This window comes from Oncorhynchus keta, chromosome 24 (genome assembly GCF_023373465.1).
Source record: "Oncorhynchus keta strain PuntledgeMale-10-30-2019 chromosome 24, Oket_V2, whole genome shotgun sequence".
In the NCBI taxonomy this organism is placed as follows: domain Eukaryota; kingdom Metazoa; phylum Chordata; class Actinopteri; order Salmoniformes; family Salmonidae; genus Oncorhynchus; species Oncorhynchus keta.
The window spans coordinates 3,564,285-3,586,360 of record NC_068444.1 but is presented as its reverse complement, the minus strand read 5'-3'; the positions used below and the strand labels follow the sequence as shown (position 1 = coordinate 3,586,360).

General features: G+C 42.2%; 2 protein-coding genes across 3 annotated transcripts in view; both read left to right on the top strand.

Moving 5' to 3' along the window:
- The window catches only part of LOC118379869 (calpain-2 catalytic subunit-like), a 63,557-nt gene extending 46,861 nt beyond the window's left edge, over window positions 1-16,696 (top strand). Inside the window, exons 11-21 of one of the 2 annotated variants that reach the window (XR_008077840.1) lie at window positions 2,684-2,907; window positions 3,135-3,171; window positions 5,315-5,380; window positions 5,663-5,720; window positions 8,950-9,014; window positions 10,351-10,419; window positions 10,952-11,030; window positions 15,200-15,316; window positions 16,380-16,438; window positions 16,529-16,618; window positions 16,651-16,696. Coding sequence is in view for 1 of the 2 variants with exons in the window: in XM_052477526.1 (XP_052333486.1) it covers window positions 2,684-2,907; window positions 3,135-3,171; window positions 5,315-5,380; window positions 5,663-5,720; window positions 8,950-9,014; window positions 10,351-10,419; window positions 10,952-11,030; window positions 15,200-15,316; window positions 16,380-16,438; window positions 16,529-16,552 (798 nt within the window). In the remaining variant the exon portion in view is untranslated. Of the gene's footprint in view, window positions 1-2,683; window positions 2,908-3,134; window positions 3,172-5,314; window positions 5,381-5,662; window positions 5,721-8,949; window positions 9,015-10,350; window positions 10,420-10,951; window positions 11,031-15,199; window positions 15,317-16,379; window positions 16,439-16,528 lie in introns of both variants that reach the window. The other variant, XM_052477526.1, reaches the window with a different exon arrangement.
- A 557-nt stretch (window positions 16,697-17,253) lies between these two features.
- Window positions 17,254-22,076, top strand: part of LOC118378562 (calpain-1 catalytic subunit-like) — a 96,488-nt gene continuing 91,665 nt past the window's right edge. The window contains exons 1-2 of the mRNA XM_052477423.1: window positions 17,254-17,308; window positions 17,405-17,462. Of these exons, the coding sequence (XP_052333383.1) occupies window positions 17,254-17,308; window positions 17,405-17,462 (113 nt within the window). The remainder of the gene's footprint in view (window positions 17,309-17,404; window positions 17,463-22,076) is intronic.

Genomic DNA, 22,076 nt, shown 5'->3' with positions numbered 1-22,076 from the left:
TACAATATACTCTCCCAGTATATCTACAACTATATACAATATATACAAATATACTCTCCTAGTATATCTACAACTATATACAATATACTCTCCCAGTATATCTACAACTATATACAATATATACAAATATACTCTCCTAGTATATCTACAACTATATACAATATACTCTCCCAGTATATCTACAACTATATACAATATACTCTCCCAGTATATCTACAACTATATACAATATATACAAATATACTCTCCCAGTATATCTACAACTATATACAATATACTCTCCCAGTATATCTACAACTATATACAATATATACTCTCCCAGTATATCTACAACTATATACAATATACTCTCCCAGTATATCTACAACTATATACAATATATACTCTCCCAGTATATCTACAACTATATACAATATATACTCTCCCAGTATATCTACAACTATATACAATATACTCTCCCAGTATATCTACAACTATATACAATATATACAAATATACTCTCCCAGTATATCTACAACTATATACAATATACTCTCCCAGTATATCTACAACTATATACAATATATACTCTCCCAGTATATCTACAACTATATACAATATATACAAATATACTCTCCTAGTATATCTACAACTATATACAATATACTCTCCCAGTATATCTACAACTATATACAATATATACTCTCCCAGTATATCTACAACTATATACAATATATACTCTCCCAGTATATCTACAACTATATACAATATATACTCTCCCAGTATATCTACAACTATATACAATATACTCTCCCAGTATATCTACAACTATATACAATATACTCTCCCAGTATATCTACAACTATATACAATATATACTCTCCTAGTATATCTACAACTATATACAATATACTCTCCTAGTATATCTACAACTATATACAATATATACAAATATACTCTACATCCAAATATACTCTCCTAGTATATCTACAACTATATACAATATATACAAATATACTCTCCCAGTATATCTACATCCAAATATACTCTCCTAGTATATCTACAACTATATACAATATATACAAATATACTCTCCTAGTATATCTACAACTATATACAATATATACAAATATACTCTCCCAGTATATCTACAACTATATACAAATATACTCTCCCAGTATATCTACAACTATATACAATATATACAAATATACTCTACATCCAAATATACTCTCCTAGTATATCTACAACTATATACAATATATACAAATATACTCTCCTAGTATATCTACAACTATATACAAATATACTCTCCTAGTATATCTACAACTATATACAATATATACAAATATACTCTACATCCAAATATACTCTCCTAGTATATCTACAACTATATACAATATATACAAATATACTCTCCTAGTATATCTACAACTATATACAATATATACAAATATACTCTACATCCAAATATACTCTCCTAGTATATCTACAACTATATACAATATATACAAATATACTCTCCCAGTATATCTACATCCAAATATACTCTCCTAGTATATCTACAACTATATACAATATATACAAATATACTCTCCTAGTATATCTACAACTATATACAATATATACAAATATACTCTCCCAGTATATCTACAACTATATACAAATATACTCTCCCAGTATATCTACAACTATATCCAAATATACTCTCCCAGTATATCTACAACTATATACAATATATACAAATATACTCTACATCCAAATATACTCTCCTAGTATATCTACAACTATATACAATATATACAAATATACTCTCCTAGTATATCTACAACTATATACAATATATACAAATATACTCTCCCAGTATATCTACATCCAAATATACTCTCCTAGTATATCTACAACTATATCCAAATATACTCTCCCAGTATATCTACAACTATATCCAAATATACTCTCCCACTATATATACAACTATATACAATATATCCAAAAATACTCTCCCAGTATATCTACAACTATATACAATATATACAAATATACTCTCCCAGTATATCTACAACTATATACAATATATACAAATATACTCTCCCAGTATATCTACAACTATATACAAATATACTCTCCCAGTACATCTACAACTATATCCAAATATACTCTCCCAGTATATCTACAACTATATACAATATATACAAATATACTCTCCCAGAATATCTACAACTATATACAATATATCCAAATATACTCTCCCAGTATATCTACAACTATATACAAATATACTCTCCCAGTATATCTACAACTATATACAATATATACTCTCCTAGTATATCTACAACTATATCCAAATATACTCTCCCAGTATATCTACAACTATATACAATATATCCAAATATACTCTCCCAGTATATCTACAACTATATACAATATATACAAATATACTCTCCCAGTATATCTACAACTATATACAATATATCCAAATATACTCTCCCAGTATATCTACAACTATATACAATATATACAAATATACTCTCCTAGTATATCTACAACTATATACAAATATTGTTTTGTGTAGTTGTTGATTTAGTTTTCTGTCTGTTTGATGCATTGAGTAAGAACAGTAACAAATGTTATTGTTTGTTATTCATGTGTTTCTGATTGTGTTTCTGGTTTCATCTGCTTGTGTCTCCTTGCTCTCTAATCCCAGGTGCCAGAACAGTTCCACGGCCAGCGGGAGGTCCACCTGGATAAGAACTACTTCCTGTCTCACGCCCAGACGGCCCGTTCGGAGACCTTCATCAACCTGAGAGAGGTCAGCACCCGCTTCAAACTGCCCCCAGGAGAATACCTCATCGTCCCCTCCACCTTCGAGGCCAACCTGAACGGGGACTTCTGCCTACGAGTGTTCTCAGAGAAACAGGCCGAGACACTGTAAGCATCTCTCTCTCTCTGTGTGTGTGTGTGTGTGTGTGTGTGTGTGTGTGTGTGTGTGTGTGTGTGTGTGTGTGTGTGTGTGTGTGTGTGTGTGTGTGTGTGTGTGTGTGTGTGTGTGTGTGTGTGTGTGTGTGTGTGTGTGTGTGGAAACTCTGGGTTTGAAAATATCACGGCTGGTCAATGATAAATGTGTTTATTTTTGTAATTATTTTTATTTTTGTCAGGCCCTGTGACGACCCGGTTAAGGCAGAACTAGAGGATGTAAGAAACATTTCTACACTACTCTACTCTACACTACTCCTACTCGACACTACACTACATTACACTACTCTACACTACTCTACTCTACTCTACTCTACATTACACTACTCTACACTATATTACTCTACACTACTCTAGTCTACTCTACAATACTCTACACTACTCTACTCTACACTACTCCTACTCGACACTACACTACATTACACTACTCTACACTACTCTACTCTACTCTACATTACACTACTCTACACTATATTACTCTACACTACTCTAGTCTACTCTACAATACTCTACACTACTCTACACTACACTACTCTACACTACTCTACACTACACTACACTACACTACTCTACACTACTCTACTCTACACTACACTGCACTACACTACTCTACACTACACTACTCTACACTACTCTACACTACTCTACACTATATTACTCTACACTACTCTAGTCTACTCTACTCTACTCTACACTACTCTATACTACACTACTCTACACTACTCTAGTCTAGTCTACTCTACACTACATTACTTTACACTACACTACACTACTCTACACTACTCTACACTACTCTACTCTATTCTACACTACTCTACACTACACTACACTACTCTACACTATATTGCACTACTCTAGTCTACTCTACAATACTCTACACTACTCTATACTACACTACTCTACACTACTCTACTCTACACTACTCTACACTACTCTATACTACACTAATCTACACTACATTACACTACTCTACACTAGTCTAGTCTACTCTACTCTAGTCTACACTACTCTACTCTACTCTACTCTACACTACTCTAGTCTACTCTTCTCTACACTACACTATACTCTACACTACACTACTCTACACTACTCTACACTACACTACTCTACTCTACACTACATTACTCTACACTACTCTAGGGTACTCTAGGCTACTCTACTCTACACTACTCTACTCTACTCTACACTACTGTACACTACTCTACACTACACTACTCTACTCTACATTACACTACTCTACACTACTCTACATTACACTACACTACACTACTCTACACTACTCTACTCTACACTACTCTACTCTACACTACTCTACACTACACTACTCTACTCTACTCTACTCTACACTACTCTACACTATATTACTCTACACTACTCTAGTCTACTCTACACTACACTACACTACACTACTCTACTCTACACTACATTACACTACTCTAGTCGAGTCTACTCTACTCTAGTCTACACTACTGTACTCTACACTACTCTACACTACTCTAGTCTACTCTTCTCTACACTACACTACTCTACACTACACTACTCTACACTACTCTACTCTAGTCTACTCTACACTACTCTACACTACATTACTCTACACTACTCTACTCTACACTACACTACACTACTCTACACTACTCTACTCTAGTCTACTCTTCTCTACACTACACTACTCTACACTACTCTAGTCTACTCTTCTCTACACTACACTACACTACTCTACACTACACTACTCTACACTACACTACTCTACTCTAGTCTACTCTACACTACTCTACACTACATTACTCTACACTACTCTACACTACACTACTCTACTCTACTCTACTCTACACTACACTACACTACTCTACACTACTCTAGTCTACTCTTCTCTACACTACACTACTCTACACTACACTACTCTACACTACACTACTCTACTCTAGTCTACTCTACACTACTCTACACTACATTACTCTACACTACTCTACTCTACACTACACTACTCTACACTACTCTAGTCTACTCTTCTCTACACTACACTACACTACTCTACACTACACTACTCTACACTACACTACTCTACTCTAGTCTACTCTACACTACTCTACACTACTCTACTCTAGTCTACTCTACACTACTCTACTCTACACTACTCTACACTACTCTACTCTAGTCTACTCTACACTACTCTACACTACATTACTCTACACTACTCTACACTACTCTACACTACACTACACTACACTACTCTACACTACATTACTCTACACTACTCTACACTACACTACTCTACACTACTCTACACTACTCTACACTACACTACACTACTCTACTCTACTCTCACTTTCCAATGTGACTCATCGTGGCGGTATCTCTGTAGGATACAGTACCCGAGGGGGAGGTTGATGCTGGCTTCAGGGGCCTGTTCACTAAGCTCGCTGGAGATGTAAGTATTATTACCGACCATTGCTATTACAAACTGGTTACCAATGTAATTAGAGCAGTAGAAATACATGTTTAGTCATACCCGTGGTATACGGTCTGATATACCACGGCTTTCAGCCAATCAGAATTCAGGGCTTGAACCACCCAGTTTATAATAGACCATTTTGTGTGTATATATATATAAAATATATAATATGACACTGCCAAAAATATGTATAATAAGTTATTGACTGGGAAAATGTACCTTTTCATAGTTTAAATACTTTTCTCTCTATGTAAATAGGATATGGAGATTTCAGCATCTGAGCTCAGGAGTATTTTCAACAAAATCGTTGCTAAGCGTGAGTCAAGTGCTTTCTACTCTCTTTCCAGTCATGATGTGTTTGTACTGTGCACACTGAATACTACAATGAACTAAAATATATAAACGCAACATGTAAAGAGTTGGTCCCGTGTTACATGAGCTGACGTAAAGGAATCCTAGAAATGTTCCGTACGTACAAAAAAGCTTATTTCTCTCAAATGTTGTGCGCAGATTTGTTTACATCTCTGTTAGTGAGCATTTCTCCTTTGCCTGGACAACCGTCTCGGGGAAGCTCATCTGCTCGTCGTCCTCACTAGGGTCTTTACCCTGTGACCGCAGTTCGGCGTCGTAATCAACTGCAACACTGCAAAGGTGTGCTCTTCACGGATTAATCCCGGTTTCACCTGTACCGAGCAGATGGCGTTGTACGGGTCAGTGGTTTACTGATGGCAACGTTGTGAACAGAGGGCCCCATGGTGGGGGGGTTGTGAACAAAGGGCCCCATGGTGGGGGGGTTGTGAACAGAGGGCCCCATGGTGGGGGGGTTGTGAACAGAGGGCCCCATGGGCCCCATGGGGGGGGTTGTGAACAAAGGGCCCCATGGTGGGGGTTGTGAACAAGGGCCCCATGGCCCCATGGTGGGGGGTTGTGAACAGAGGGCCCCATGGTGGGGGGTTGGAACAGGGGCCCCATGGTGGGGGTTTGAACAGAGGGCCCCATGGTGGGGGTTGTCAGAGGGCCCCATGGTGGGGGGTTGTGAACAGAGGGCCCCATGGTGGGGGGTTATGGTATGGTGTTTACTGATGTCAACGTTGTGAACAGAGGGCCCCATGGTGGGGGGTTATGGTATGGTGTTTACTGATGGTGGCCCCATGGTGGGGTTATGGTATGGTGTTTACTGATGTCAACGAACAGAGAGCCCCATGGTGGGGGGGTTGACGAACAAGGTTGCAATTTATCAATAGCAATTGAATGAACAGAGGGCCCCATGGTGGGGGGTCGTGTATTGGTGTTTACTGATGTCATGTTTCAGCATGAACAGAGGGCCCCATGTCACAGAGGATCTGGACACGCCTCAATTCCTGGAAGCTGAACATGTGTTCTTCCATGTCCTGCATACTGATGTCAACGTTGTGAACTAATTGGGCCCCATGGTTTGGGATGGTGGGGGGTTGGATCAGAGGGCCCCATGGTGGGGGGTTGTGAACAGAGGGCCCCATGGTGGGGGGTTTCCAGGCCCCATGGTCCAACAACTTCACACAGCCATTGGGTTGGAACGGGGGCCCCATGGTCCACAATGGTATGGTGCCTGATCAACTCTGTGAAAGGAGCCCCATGGTGGGGGGTTGTGAACAGAGGCATGGTGGGGGGTTGTGAACAGAGGGCCCCATGGTGGGGTTGTGAACAGAGGGCCCCATGGTGGGGGGTTACTGGTGTTTACTGATGTCACGTTGTGAACAGAGGGCCCCATGGTGGGGGGTTATGGTATGGTGTTTCTGATGTCAACGTTGTGAACAGAGTGCCTCATGGTGGAGGTGGGGTTATGGTATGGTGTTTACTGATGTCAACAACAGAGTGCCTCATGGTTTTCTGGTATGGGCAGGCGTAAGATACTGAACAAGGTTTTTATCAACACCAGATATGAATGCACAAAGATACCGTGACGTGATCCAGAGGCCTGCTGGTGTCATTTTCCGCCACCATCACCTCATGTTTCAGCATGATACTGACTGGTTTTCTGATCCACCCCAGATACTGACTGGTTTTCTGATACCACCCCATGTCATACTGAGCATGTTTTTCTGATCCACCCCAGTACTGACTGGTTTTCCAGTTCCCCAATACCAGATCACACAGCCATTGAAGACTGGTTCCACAATCAACAGCCTGATCAACTCTATGTGAAGGAGATTTCACGCTGCATGAGGCAAATGGTGGAATCACTGACTGGTTTTCTGATCCACACCAGATACTGACTGGTTTTCTGATCCACCCCAGATACTGACTGGTTTTCTGATCCACCCCAGATACTGACTGGTTTTCTGATCCACCCCAGATCCTGACTGGTTGTCTGATCCACACCAGATACTGACTGGTTTTCTGATCCACAGCAGATACTGACTGGTTTTCTGATCCACCCCAGATACTGACTGGTTTTCTGATCCACGCCAGATCCTGACTGGTTTTCTGATCCACACCAGATACTGACTGGTTGTCTGATCCACACCAGATACTGACTGGTTTTCTGATCCACGCCAGATACTGACTGGTTTTCTGATCCCGCCAGATACTGACTGGTTTTCTGATCCACGCCAGATACTGACTGGTTTTCTGATCCACGCCAGATACTGACTGGTTTTCTGATCCACGCCAGATACTGACTGGTTTTCTGATCCACGCCAGATACTGACTGGTTTTCTGATCCACGCCAGATACTGACTGGTTTTCTGATCCACGCCAGATACTGACTGGTTTTCTGATCCACGCCAGATACTGACTGGTTTTCTGATCCACAACAGATACTGACTGGTTTTCTGATCCACCCTACTGTCTTATTCTGCCTTACTCTGTCCCTACTGTCTTACTCTGTCCCTACTGTCTTACTCTGTCCCTACTGTCTTATTCTGTCTTACTCTGTCCCTACTGTCTTACTCTGTCCCTACTCTCTTACTCTGTCCCTACTGTCTTACTCTGTCCCTACTGTCTTACTCTGTCCCTACTGTCTTACTCTGTCCCTACTCTGTCCCTACTGTCTTACTCTGTCCCTACTGTCTTACTCTGTCCCTACTCTCTTACTCTGTCCCTACTGTCTTACTCTGTCTTACTCTGTCCCTACTGTCTTACTCTGTCCCTACTCTCTTACTCTGTCCCTACTGTCTTACTCTGTCCCTACTGTCTTACTCTGTCCCTACTGTCTTACTCTGTCCCTACTCTGTCCCTACTGTCTTACTCTGTCCCTACTCTCTTACTCTGTCCCTACTGTCTTACTCTGTCCCTACTGTCTTACTCTGTCCCTACTGTCTTACTCTGTCCCTACTCTGTCCCTACTGTCTTACTCTGTCCCTACTCTCTTACTCTGTCCCTACTGTCTTACTCTGTCCCTACTCTGTCCCTACTGTCTTACTCTGTCCCTACTCTCTTACTCTGTCCCTACTGTCTTACTCTGTCCCTACTCTAAATGACTTAAATGTAAATGTACTCTCTTACTCTGTCCTTAGTCTGTCGTAACTCTGTCTTACTCTGTCCCTACTCTGTGTCCTCTACAGGAACGGACATAAAGACGGACGGCTTCAGCCTGGACACAGCCAGAATCATGGTCAACCTCATGGACGTATCCTTTACATGCCTTTACTGTTCCCTTACACACCCACTATTACATACTGTTACTGTTGGTACATACTGTTACTGTTATTACATACTGTTGTTACATACTGTTGTTACATACTGTTGTTACATACTGTTGTTACATGCTGTCATTACATGCTGTCGTTACATGCTGTCATTACATGCTGTCATTACATGCTGTCGTTACATGCTGTCGTTACATGCTGTCGTTACATGCTGTCGTTACATGCTGATGCTGTTATTACATGCTGTTACATGCTGCTATTACATGCTGTTATTACATGCTGTTATTACATGCTGTTATTACATGCTGTTATTACATGCTGTTACATGCTGTTATTACATGCTGTTATTACATGCTGTTATTACATGCTGTTACATGCTGTCGTTACATGCTGTCGTTACATGCTGTCGTTGCATGCTGTCGTTGCATGCTGTCGTTGCATGCTGTCGTTGCATGCTGTCATTACATGCTGTCATTACATGCTGTCATTACATGCTGTCATTACATGCTGTCATTACATGTTGTCATTACATGCTGTCATTACATGCTGTCATTACATGCTGTCATTACATGCTGTCATTACATGCTGTTATTACATGCTGTTACATTACATGCTGTCGTTACATGCTGTCGTTACATGCTGTCGTTACATGCTGTCATTACATGCTGTTACATGCTGTTATTACATGCTGTTACATGCTGTCATTACATGCTGTTATTACATGCTGTTATTACATGCTGTCGTTACATGCTGTCGTTACATGCTGTCATTACATGCTGTCATTACATGCTGTCATTACATGCTGTCATTACATGCTGTCATTACATCCTGTTATTACATGCTGTTATTATATGCTGTTACTACATGCTGTCGTTACATGCTGTCGTTACATGCTGTTATTACATGCTGTCATTACATGCTGTTACATGCTGTTATTACATGCTGTTATTACATGCTGTTATTACATGCTGTTATTACATGCTGTTATTACATGCTGTTATTACATGTTATTACATGCTGTTGTTACATGCTGTCGTTACATGCTGTCGTTACATGCTGTCGTTACATGCTGTCGTTACATGCTGTCATTACATGCTGTGCTTGTTACATGCTGTTATTACATGTTATTACATGCTGTTGTTACATGCTGTCATTGCATGCTGCATCTGAGGTATTCTGACATCTGCACTCTGACATCAATGAATCAGTTACACAAAAGTCGAGTTCTGAACTCTCATCTCAGACTTTAGTTTTGACTATTGTCGTTTGTTGGGCATGATGTGTCCAGACACTTGTTTAACCTTAACCGTTAAGCAGGACAGTGGTAATGGCAAACTGGGGCTGGGAGAATTTGCAACACTGTGGAAGAAGATTCAGAAATACCTGGTGAGGTTCTAGTGTGTTACTGCTGTGGTAGCTCTGGTCCAGGGTGTTACATAGGTTCAGCAAGCTGCGCATAACGCCTTAGTACCGCAGTAGCTCTGGTCCATCTCTGTTGTGTTAAGATTGGACAGCCTACAAGTGTTTACCTAGTGTAGTGTGTGTTTTACACAGTGCAATCTCTTTAACATTTCCCTGTTCCCCCTCCCTCCCTCTCTCTCGCCCCCTACTGCTCCCTCCCTCTCTCTCGCCCTACCTCTCCCTCCCTCTCTCTCGCCCTACCTCTCCCGACCTCTCTCTCGCCCTACCTCTCCCTCCCTCTCTCTCGCCCTACCGCTCCCTCCCTCTCTCTCTCGCCCTACCGCTACCTCCCTCTCTCTCGCCCTACCGCTCCCTCCCTCTCTCTCTCGCCCTACCGCTCCCTCCCTCTCTCTCTCGCCCTACCGCTCCCTCCCTCTCTCTCTCGCCCTACCGCTCCCTCCCTCTTTCCCTCCCTCCCGCCCTCCTTCCATCCATCTCACTCGCTCTCTCTCTCTAGTCCATCTATAAGAGCAATGACATGGATGGGTCTGGCTGTATGAGCACACCAGAGATGAGGATGGCCTTGAGCAAAGCAGGTTTGTGGACATTAAATAAACCTAATTTACACAAATGTATGGGTTCAATACTCAGGGATCAATAGTGTATGCACAGTCTACTGTTAGACCCTTTGGATAAAAGCTAATTGGCGTACATTATACTGTATATTATATAAGTACCAGGCAAAAGTTTTAGAACACCTACTCATTCAAGGGTTTTTCTTTATTTTTTACTATTTTCTACAGAATAATAATGAAGACATCAAAACTATGAAATAACACATATGCAATCATGTAGTAACCAAAAAAAAGTGTTAAACAAATCAAAACATATTTTATATTTGGAGATTCTTCAAATTAGCCACCATTTGCCTTGATGACAGCTTTGCACACTCTTGGCATTCTCTCAACCAGCTTCATGAGATAGTCACCTGGAATGCATTTCAATTAACAGGTGTGACTTGTTAAATGTGAATTTGTGGTATTTCTTTCCTTCTTAATGCGTTTGAGCCAATCATATGCCAATCAGTTGTGTTATGACAAGGTAGGGGTGGTATACAGAAGATAGCCCTATTTGTTAAAATACCAAGTCCATATTATGGAAAGAACAGCTCAAATAAGCAAAGAGAAACAACAGTCCAGCATTACTTTAAGACATGAAGGTCAGTCCATCGTTACTTTAAGACATGAAGGTCATTCAATCTGGAAAATTTCAAGTACTTTGAATGTTTCTTCAAGTGCAGTCGCAAAAACCATCAAGTGCTATGATGAAACTGGCTCTCATGAGGACCGCCACAGGAAAGGAAGACCCAGAGTTACCTCAGATTGCAGCCCAAATAAATGTTTCAAAGAGTTCAAGTAACAGACACATCTCAACATCAACTGTTCAGAGGAGACGGCGTGAATCAGACCTTCATGGTCGAATTGCTGCAAAGAAACCACTACTAAAGGACACCAATAAGAAGATGCTTGCTTGGACCAATGGACATTACATCGGTGGAAATCTGTCCTTTTTGTCTGATGAGTAGGTGAACGGATGATCTCTGCATGTGTGGTTCCCACCGTGAAGCATGGAGGAGGAGGTGGTGTGATGGTGTGGCGGTGCTTTGCTGGTGACACTGTCTGTGATATATTTATTATTCAAGGCACACATAACCAGCATGGCTACCACAGCATTCTGCAGCGATACGCCATCCCATCTGGTTTGTGCTTAGTGGGACTATCATTTGTTTTTCAACAGGACAATGACCCAACACACCTCCAGGCTGTGTAAGAGCTATATGACCAAGAAGGAGAGTGATGGAGTGCTGCATCAGATGACCTGGCCTCCACAATCCCCCGACCTCAACCCAATTGAGATGGTTTGGGATGAGTTGGACCGCATAGTGAAGGAAAAGCAGCCAACAGTGCTCAGCATATGGCTACTTCGAAGAATCTAAAATATATTTTGATTTTGCAACGAGTCGGGAAGTTCAGGGAGTGAGTGTTTTTAATAAATAAATGTAACATAATACAAAACACAAAGCACAGACAGGAAACAGAAACGCCTGGGGAAGGAAGTGACACATACACTGCTCAAAAAAAATAAAGGGAACACTAAAATAACACATCCTAGATCTGAAAGAATGACATATTCTTATTAAATACTTTTTTCTTTACATAGTTGAATGTGCTGACAACAAAATCACACAAAAACTATCAATGGAAATCAAATTTATCAACCCATGGAGGTCTGGATATGGGGTCACACTCAAAATTAAAGTGGAAAACCACACTACAGGCTGATCCAACTTTGATGTAATGTCTTTAAAACAAGTCAAAATGAGGCTCAGTAGTGTGTGTGGCCTCCACGTGCCTGTATGACCTCCCTACAATGCCTGGGCATGCTCCTGATGAGGTGGCGGATGGTCTCCTGAGGGATCTCCTCCCAGACCTGGACTAAAACATCCGCCAACTCCTGGACAGTCTGCGGTGCAACGTGGCGTTGGTGGACACAGCAAACCTTCTTGCCACAGCTCGCATTGATGTGCCATCCTGGATGAGCGGCACTACCTGAGCCACTTGTGTGGGTTGTAGACTCCGTCTCATGCTACCACTAGAGTGAAAGCGCCAACAGCATTCAAAAGTGACCAAAACATCAGCCAGGAAGCATAGGAACTGAGAAGTGGTCTGTGGTCACCACCTGCAGAACCACTCCTTTATTGGGGGTGTCTTGCTAATTGCCTGTAATTTCCACTTGTATATTGTATATTGTTGTATATTCCATTTGCACAACAGCATGTGAAATGTATTGTCAATCAGTGTTGCTTCCTAAGTGGACAGTTTGATTTCACAGAAGTGTGATTGACTTGGAGTTACATTGTGTTGTTTAAGTGTTCCCTTTATTTTTTTGAGCAGTATATATATACATACATACATACATACATACATACATACATACATACATACATACATACATACATACATACATACATACATACATACATACATACATACATACATACATACATTAGGGTAGGTGTGTATATATATATAGGGTAGGTATGTATATATATATATATAGGGTAGGTGTGTATATGTATATATATAGGGTAGGTATGTATATATATATAGGGTAGGTGTGTATATATATATATTAGGGTAGGTGTGTATATATATATAGGGTAGGTACGCCCATGGTCACAGCTAGTCTTATTGGGGTCCCCATTACCCAACACCCATGGTCACAGCTAGTCTTATTGGGGTCCCCATTACCCAACACCCATGGTCACAGCTAGTCTTATTGGGGTCCCCATTACCCAACACCCATGGTCACAGCTAGTCTTATTGGGGTCCCCATTACCCAACGCCCATGGTCACAGCTGGTCTTATTGGGGTCCCCATTACCCAACACCCATGGTCACAGCTAGTCTTATTGGGGTCCCCATTACCCAACACCCATGGTCACAGCTAGTCTTATTGGGGTCCCCATTACCCAACACCCATGGTCACAGCTAGTCTTATTGGGGTCCCCATTACCCAACACCCATGGTCACAGCTAGTCTTATTGGGGTCCCCATTACCCAACGCCCATGGTCACAGCTAGTCTTATTGGGGTCCCCATTACCCAACACCCATGGTCACAGCTAGTCTTATTGGGGTCCCCATTACCCAACACCCATGGTCACAGCTAGTCTTATTGGGGTCCCCATTACCCAACACCCATGGTCACAGCTAGTCTTATTGGGGTCCCCATTACCCAACGCCCATGGTCACAGCTAGTCTTATTGGGGTCCCATTACCCAACACCCATGGTCACAGCTAGTCTTATTGGGGTCCCCATTACCCAACACCCATGGTCACAGCTAGTCTTATTGGGGTCTCCATTACCCAACACCCATGGTCACAGCTAGTCTTATTGGGGTCCCCATTAGCCAACACCCATGGTCACAGCTGGTCTTATTGGGGTCCCCATTACCCAACACCCATGGTCACAGCTAGTCTTATTGGGGTCCCCATTACCCAACACCCATGGTCACAGCTAGTCTTATTGGGGTCCCCATTACCCAACACCCATGGTCACAGCTAGTCTTATTGGGGTCCCCATTACCCAACACCCATGGTCACAGCTGGTCTTATTGGGGTCCCCATTACCCAACACCCATGGTCACAGCTGGTCTTATTGGGGTCCCCATTACCCAACACCCATGGTCACAGCTGGTCTTATTGGGGTCCCCATTACCCAACACCCATGGTCACAGCTAGTCTTATTGGGGTCCCCATTACCCAACACCCATGGTCACAGCTAGTCTTATTGGGGTCCCCATTACCCAACACCCATGGTCACAGCTGGTCTTATTGGGGTCCCCATTACCCAACACCCATGGTCACAGCTAGTCTTATTGGGGTCCCCATTACCCAACACCCATGGTCACAGCTAGTCTTATTGGGATCCGACACGTAACGAAAAAGACTACAATTGACATACATTTAAAAACATCAATATGTAGCGTGTGTGCATCTATCAGTTACACATAGGTTTATAATCTATTTTTAGGTTCTGATAAAAGATTGTTATAAATATTATAGATTATAAATCAATCTGTTTTTAGGTTCTGATAAAAGATTGTTATAAATATTATAGATTATAAATCATCATCTGTTTTCAGGTTCTGATGATTTCTAGTCTAATTTTAGGTTCTGATAGATTATAATCTATCTTCCGACAGGTTTCAGCCTGAACAACACTCTCCACCAGGTTTTGGCAGCTCGGTATGGAGAGGCCGACATGACCATTGACTTTGATAACTTCGTGGCTTGCGTCATGCGCCTGGAGATGATGTTCAGTAAGTACAACGACTTAACATCACGATCCTGAATTTGTGTTTCAGCCAAGACGGCAGCAACGCCTCGGCACTTGTGCACCTATAAAGCCGTATAATGGCCATGGAGTGTAACAGCAGTAAATATTAAAGATTTGACATTTAATGTGTGGGTTACTTTGGAGGTTTTGTTGGAGAGAACCTGTCAGATGAGGATAGGAAGGAAAAGCTTTGATGAGAGTATCTCTACCCGGCACAGCCAGTAGAGGACTGGCCACCCCTCATAGCCTGGTTCCTCTCTACCCGGCACAGCCAGAAGAGGACTGGCCACCCCTCATAGCCTGGTTCCTCTCTACCCGGCACAGCCAGAAGAGGACTGGCCACCCCTCATAGCCTGGTTCCTCTCTACCCGGCACAGCCAGAAGAGGACGGGCCACCCCTCATAGCCTGGTTCCTCTCTACCCGGCACAGCCAGAAGAGGACGGGCCACCCCTCATAGCCTGGTTCCTCTCTACCCGGCACAGCCAGAAGAGGACTGGCCACCCCTCATAGCCTGGTTCCTCTCTACCCAGCACAGCCAGAAGAGGACGGGCCACCCCTCATAGCCTGGTTCCTCTCTACCCGGCACAGCCAGAAGAGGACTGGCCACCCCTCATAGCCTGGTTCCTCTCTACCCCGCACAGCCAGAAGAGGACTGGCCACCCCTCATAGCCTGGTTCCTCTCTACCCGGCACAGCCAGAAGAGGACTGGCCCACCCCTCATAGCCTGGTTCCTCTCTACCCGGCACAGCCAGAAGAGGACTGGCCCACCCCTCATAGCCTGGTTCCTCTCTACCCGGCACAGCCAGAAGAGGACTGGCCACCCCTCATAGCCTGGTTTCTTCCTAGGTTTTGGCCTTTCTAGGGAGTTTTTCCTAGCCACCGTGCTTCTACACCTGCATTGCTTGCTGTTTGGGGTTTTAGGCTGGGTTTCTGTACAGCACTTTGAGATATCAGCTGATGTAAGAAGGGCTATACAAATACATTTGATTTGATGAGAGTATCTGTTATAGATGGTTAACACCTCGTTCCTCTCTCCACCTCGCAGAAGTCTTCAAGAAGCTTGACATGGATGACACTGGTTTCATTGAATTGGATTTCTTCCAGGTGAGAACTTTAAATTGTAGTTTGTAATCAACTCATTATGTTGGTTTTTTTCGTTCTAATATATTGATTGTGTTATTTTTCTATTTTCAGTGGTTGTCATTTTCCATGATCTAGAAGATGGCAGCACAAGACCTGTTCTCTCTCTGACCTGTTCTCTCTCTGACCTGTTCTCTCTCTGACCTGTTCTCTCTCTGACTGTTCTCTCTCTGACCTGTTCTCTCTCTGACCTGTTCTCTCTCTGACTGTTCTCTCTCTGACAAATTGGTGCATTCACCTTATGACATCCAGTGGAACAGCCACTTTACAATAGTGCATCTAAATCTTTTAAGGGGGGTGAGAAGGATTACTTATCCTATCCTAGTTCTCTCTCTGACTGTTCTCTCAAAGACCAGTTCTCTCAAAGACCAGTTCTCTCTCTGACCTGTTCTCTCAAAGAACAGTTCTCTCTGACTGTTCTCTCTCTGACCAGTTCTCTCTCTGACTGTTCTCTCAGACAGCTACAAATAAGCCAAAGTGCCTTTTCAAGATGTTTCTTTTGACACACACTTTATGACATAACAGAATGTTTTAAACCTTAATTGTATGCATTATTTGTTTTATTAGACAAAGCCTATTGAGAACTACAGATTATAACCTAAACCTACTTTTGTGATGAAATGTAAGACATAATTTCAATCCTTTTATGCAGTTTTTTGTTACTTATAGTTGTGTCATCTTCATCAAAGATATATATTAATTAATAAATGGCATTGTTTTCCCAGTCTCTCGAGCTGTCTGTTTGATTTGGTACTCGTTTCTTTTACTTGGGACAGTCCATGAGCCCCTCCCCGGCGGACGTGGTTGGGCTTGCCCAGCGCAGTAACATTGACCGTACAGAACGTGCGCTACTGCTCCGCTGAACCACCACCGTGCACCGTTTAACGTTACACCCCCCCACACTGTTCTGAGATTTATACGATTCAATAGTAAACTGGAAGTCTGGCACGTTACTAGGAAACACATCAAAGCAGGTGTCTTCAAAGTGGTGAGTGTTACGTTACCATCATTGAACGGTTTCTACAGGAAATCTAGTCCGAGAGAGAGAGTGCATCTTTCCACGCATGGTGAAGGTAGAGGATTTGATTCACCGGTTTGCCGTAGCTCATATCCGTCCAGAAGGATAACATACAGTAGGATTGCAAAACATTTGGTTCTGTAATCGTTACAATGTTAGAAGTTATTTATTTTCGGTCCACCACAATTCATAACCTGCCACGTCAACTAGGATATGTTTGTGCAATAAGCCCGAAGGGAACCGTTTTACGCGACAGTTCCAGAATGCAGTAACATAGTGGTCTCGTCTCAGTTTATTATAAACATTGTCAACGCAGGATGATTTAAATTCAACTGTAGAAAAGCAAAACAATTCTCACAAGAATATTTCACTAAGTTGAAACAAAATGATACCCACGTATTACAAGTCAATCCATCATTGTTTATTTCAAATACTAGGCCTACACATCTAATGTTACTCTGCGGGGGGGTGGGGGGGTCTCTTTATTTTGGTTATATACCTGACGCCTGAATGAGGGACCCACAGCACTCTGAGTAGCCTACTGGGATATAAGGCTCATAGTTGTACGGATGAGAGGCTAATGTCATAGTTGTTTTGGGGCATTGTTGAAGTAGAGTCCGGAGGAAGGAAGCTTCATTGACGACATCATTCCAGGACCGCCTGAATCAGCTGTTCTCTGAGAAAACTCTGTTCAACAAATAACCCGAGAGCCTGACAAGCTCCTCTGATCTGCTGGCAAGAGGGACATTTCTGCGCCAACACACACACACACACACACACACACACACACACACACTGGACAGAGGGCAAAGGGGTGTTCCTGTTTGTTCCTGCCCGGAGGATGCGTCTTTTACACACATAAAAACAACGCTAGTGCTTTTTGAGAGTCGGTTCAGTTTCGGTTCGATTGTAAAACTAAAAAATCACGGTTTTCGATGTTGGTTTCGACATAGACATGTAATACACTATGCATTATGTTGGTTTAATGCTGTAACAGTATAAAACAATGAATAACAGGCCTATGATGGTAGTGACTGCTCATTACTGCTGATCACTTATTAACCATCAGTTATTCACATTACAATGCTATAATCAAATATTTAAGTTGTTTATATTAGTTGTATTTTATTACTATTATTTAATTCTAAGTCAGCAATAGTGACAAAATCACTATTTAGTAGTTCTTCAAAGTAAATAAGGCATACTATTATGACAGCCGAATAACAACTATCAATCGCTGAGATCATGTATTTTCAGCGTCGCGTAGCAACTGCTCTCTATCCCCTCCCCATGGCGCGTTGTCTTCACCGAGGGTTTCCGCCACTTACCGATTGGCCAAAGTGCGGGAGTACGCAGTACGACGCGCAGGGGATTGTAGGTAGGTGGGCGGCGCGATTCCTGCTCGCGGAGCGAGAGAAAAAAAAGTGCCGCTCTGCTCTACTTTATGCAAATTATACGCGGCTGCCGTTAACCAATCAGGTTAGTTCCTACTGTCATTAGTTAAAGAATATGGAGCACAGCCAATCCTCGGTCTGTCTGTTTTACCAATTCTATATGATTTTGCTTTGCTAGAATACAGAGAGACAAAACCATCCTGCAACCAGCAGCATACCACTCTGCAACCAGCAGCATACCACCCTGCATCCCACTGCTGGCTTGCTGCTGAAGCTAAGCAGGGTTGGTCCTGGTCAGTCCCTGGATGGGAGACCAGATGCTGCTGGAAGTGGTGTTGGAGGGCCAGTAGGAGGCACTCTTTCCTCAGGTCTAATATATATATATATATCCCAATTACCCAGGGCATTGATTGGGGACATTGCCCTGTGTAGGGTGCAGTCTTTCAGGTGGGATGTTAAATGGGTGTCCTTACTAAATTCCCAATCTGACCATCATCATCCCAAGCTTCCATTTAGCTCATCCCCCCCCCTCCTCTGTAGCTATTCCTGTAAATGAGAATGTCAACTTTCATGTCAGAAAAATCATATATATTATAAATTAAATTAAACTATTTCACAGAAATGTGCATATGAAAACCACAACTGGCACGCAGATCGGTAGAAACGGTAAGACAAATTGGCATTCCACATGAGAAAGGTTGCCGACTCCTCGTGTTGCCTCTTACCGGCTTCAGAGAGTAATGGCAGAATCTGTGAAAGCCAGCAGGAGGAGAACAGTTGGGTTAAGGTTTTTTCTTCTGGTTATCTAGATCTCTGGCTCCCTCTTGAGGCATTTGTCTTATTTCATCAAACCATAAGCTTAAAGCAGCAGACAAGCTCAAGGCATATAGTTGATTTTGTTAAAACAATTAGGGTGTGTCTATATATGGAAAAATGCACATTTGAAAAATTTCAACCAATCGATTGGTCGAAAGAACAGACCACTTTCGGCCGACGAATTGGTAGGGGACAGCCCTAAAAGATACCTAGTGCTCCTTTTGTGTGTATTTTACACAGTTATCCTGGAGCTTCACTGTGGTTCCTGCTGGAGCACACAATATGTGACCGACCACCTCGATTCGGTCTTATGGTGCAAAATTGGATTTTTAAAATATTTTTTACATTGGATAAAAGTAGACACTCAGAGCTAGACAATGGTATCATACACAGCAGTTGAGGAACAATGGGAAAGTAATTCTGCTTTGAGAGTTAATGAACTAACTCCACTTTTGAGAAAATGACCCTTGAATGTTTTGGTACCTACTGGAGAGCTCTTCTTTGTCAACACCCATTCAGCATCATTCACACCTTCTTAAGACTTAGCCCCACCCATCTCTTAAGACTTAGCCCCACCCATCTCTTAAGACTTAGCCCCACCCATCTCTTAAGACTTAGCCCCACCCATCTCTTAAGACTTAGCCCCACCCATCTCTTAAGACTTAGCCCCACCCATCTCTTAAGACTTAGCCCCACCCATCTCTTAAGACTTAGCCCCACCCATCTCTTAAGACTTTGTCAACTACCCATTCAGCATCATTCACACCTTCTTAAGACTTAGCCCCACCCATCTCTTAAGACTTAGCCCCACCCATCTCTTAAGACTTAGCCCCACCCATCTCTTAAGACTTAGCCCCACCCATCTCTTAAGACTTAGCCCCACTCATCTCTTAAGACTTAGCCCCACCCATCTCTTAAGACTTAGCCCCACCCATCTCTTAAGACTTAGCCCCACCCATCTCTTAAGACTTAGCCCCACCCATCTCTTAAGACTTAGCCCCACCCATCTCTTAAGACTTAGCCCCACCCATCTCTTAAGACTTAGCCCCACCCATCTCTTAAGACTTAGCCCCACCCATCTCTTAAGACTTAGCCCCACCCATCTCTTTAAGGATTCACACAGAAACAGATAGTGTCCAGAAATAAATATTTTATAAATATCGTATCATTATTAGATGATCAAGACACATGTCTAAATTGATTGGTCTTGTGAATGAAAAGCTATAACCACCACCCAGATACATCAAGCTAGGTGGATGGGTCACCATTGTCTAGACATCTACACATGTTCATGAAATACTATAGATGCCTGTAATCACCCCCAGACACACCTGGCTAATTTGATGGGCAAGTAATAAGCTGGCCGAAGTGGAGTATTTTGTTTAGACATGTAGCTAGCTAGGTAACTAGGTATCTAGCTAAACAATGAACTGGCATAACCCCAACTCTTACTACTACCAATATAAACATTGTCATAACTGTGGTATGAATCTGCAGGTAGCTAAAGCTAACAAACTAGGTTCAATGTTAGCTAGCGAGCCAGCAAGCTAACGTTTCGCAATAAACATGACTTTCTGACCAAATGATAAAGTTATATCTGTAAAATGCAGCTAGACTCTGACCTGTATACATGGAGAAACGCTTCACACAGACTGGAACCATTAAACTCTGTTTTGGCACATGAAAGTTCACATATTCCAGAAGGCATTTCTGACAAAAAAAATGCATTTTGATTTAAAACAAATACATGTTTGTGTTGAAATGCCTGTGAAGTAGTGACGTGCGACATACGCCTAGTTTCCTGAAACGAGTCACGTATAGTTTGGCCGTGGGACACCTACGGTGAACCCCCTGAGCCTGTAACTGTTATAATGCTGCTCTTCTTTTGGCTTTTGGTTCCACTAGTTAATGAAAACGAATAACACCTCTCTTTTGGTTCCACAGTTTCACAACTGATAAATTGCACAGTTAAAAAATATATTTATAGTGATTATAATGCAGTAGCTTCAAACAATAAGAATCCAGTTCTGTTCTTACTTTACCCCAGAAGTCTTCTAACAATAAGAATCCAGTTCTGTTCTTACTTTACCCCAGAAGTCTTCTAACAATAACAATCCAGTTCTGTTCTTACTTTACCCCAGAAGTCTTCTAACAATCCAGTTCTGTTCTTACTTTACCCCAGAAGTCTTCTAACAATAACAATCCAGTTCTGTTCTTACTTTACCCCAGAAGTCTTCTAACAATCCAGTTCTGTTCTTACTTTACCCCAGAAGTCTTCTAACAATCCAGTTCTGTTCTTACTTTACCCCAGAAGTCTTCTAACAATCCAGTTCTGTTCTTACTTTACCCCAGAAGTCTTCTTACTTCTAATACA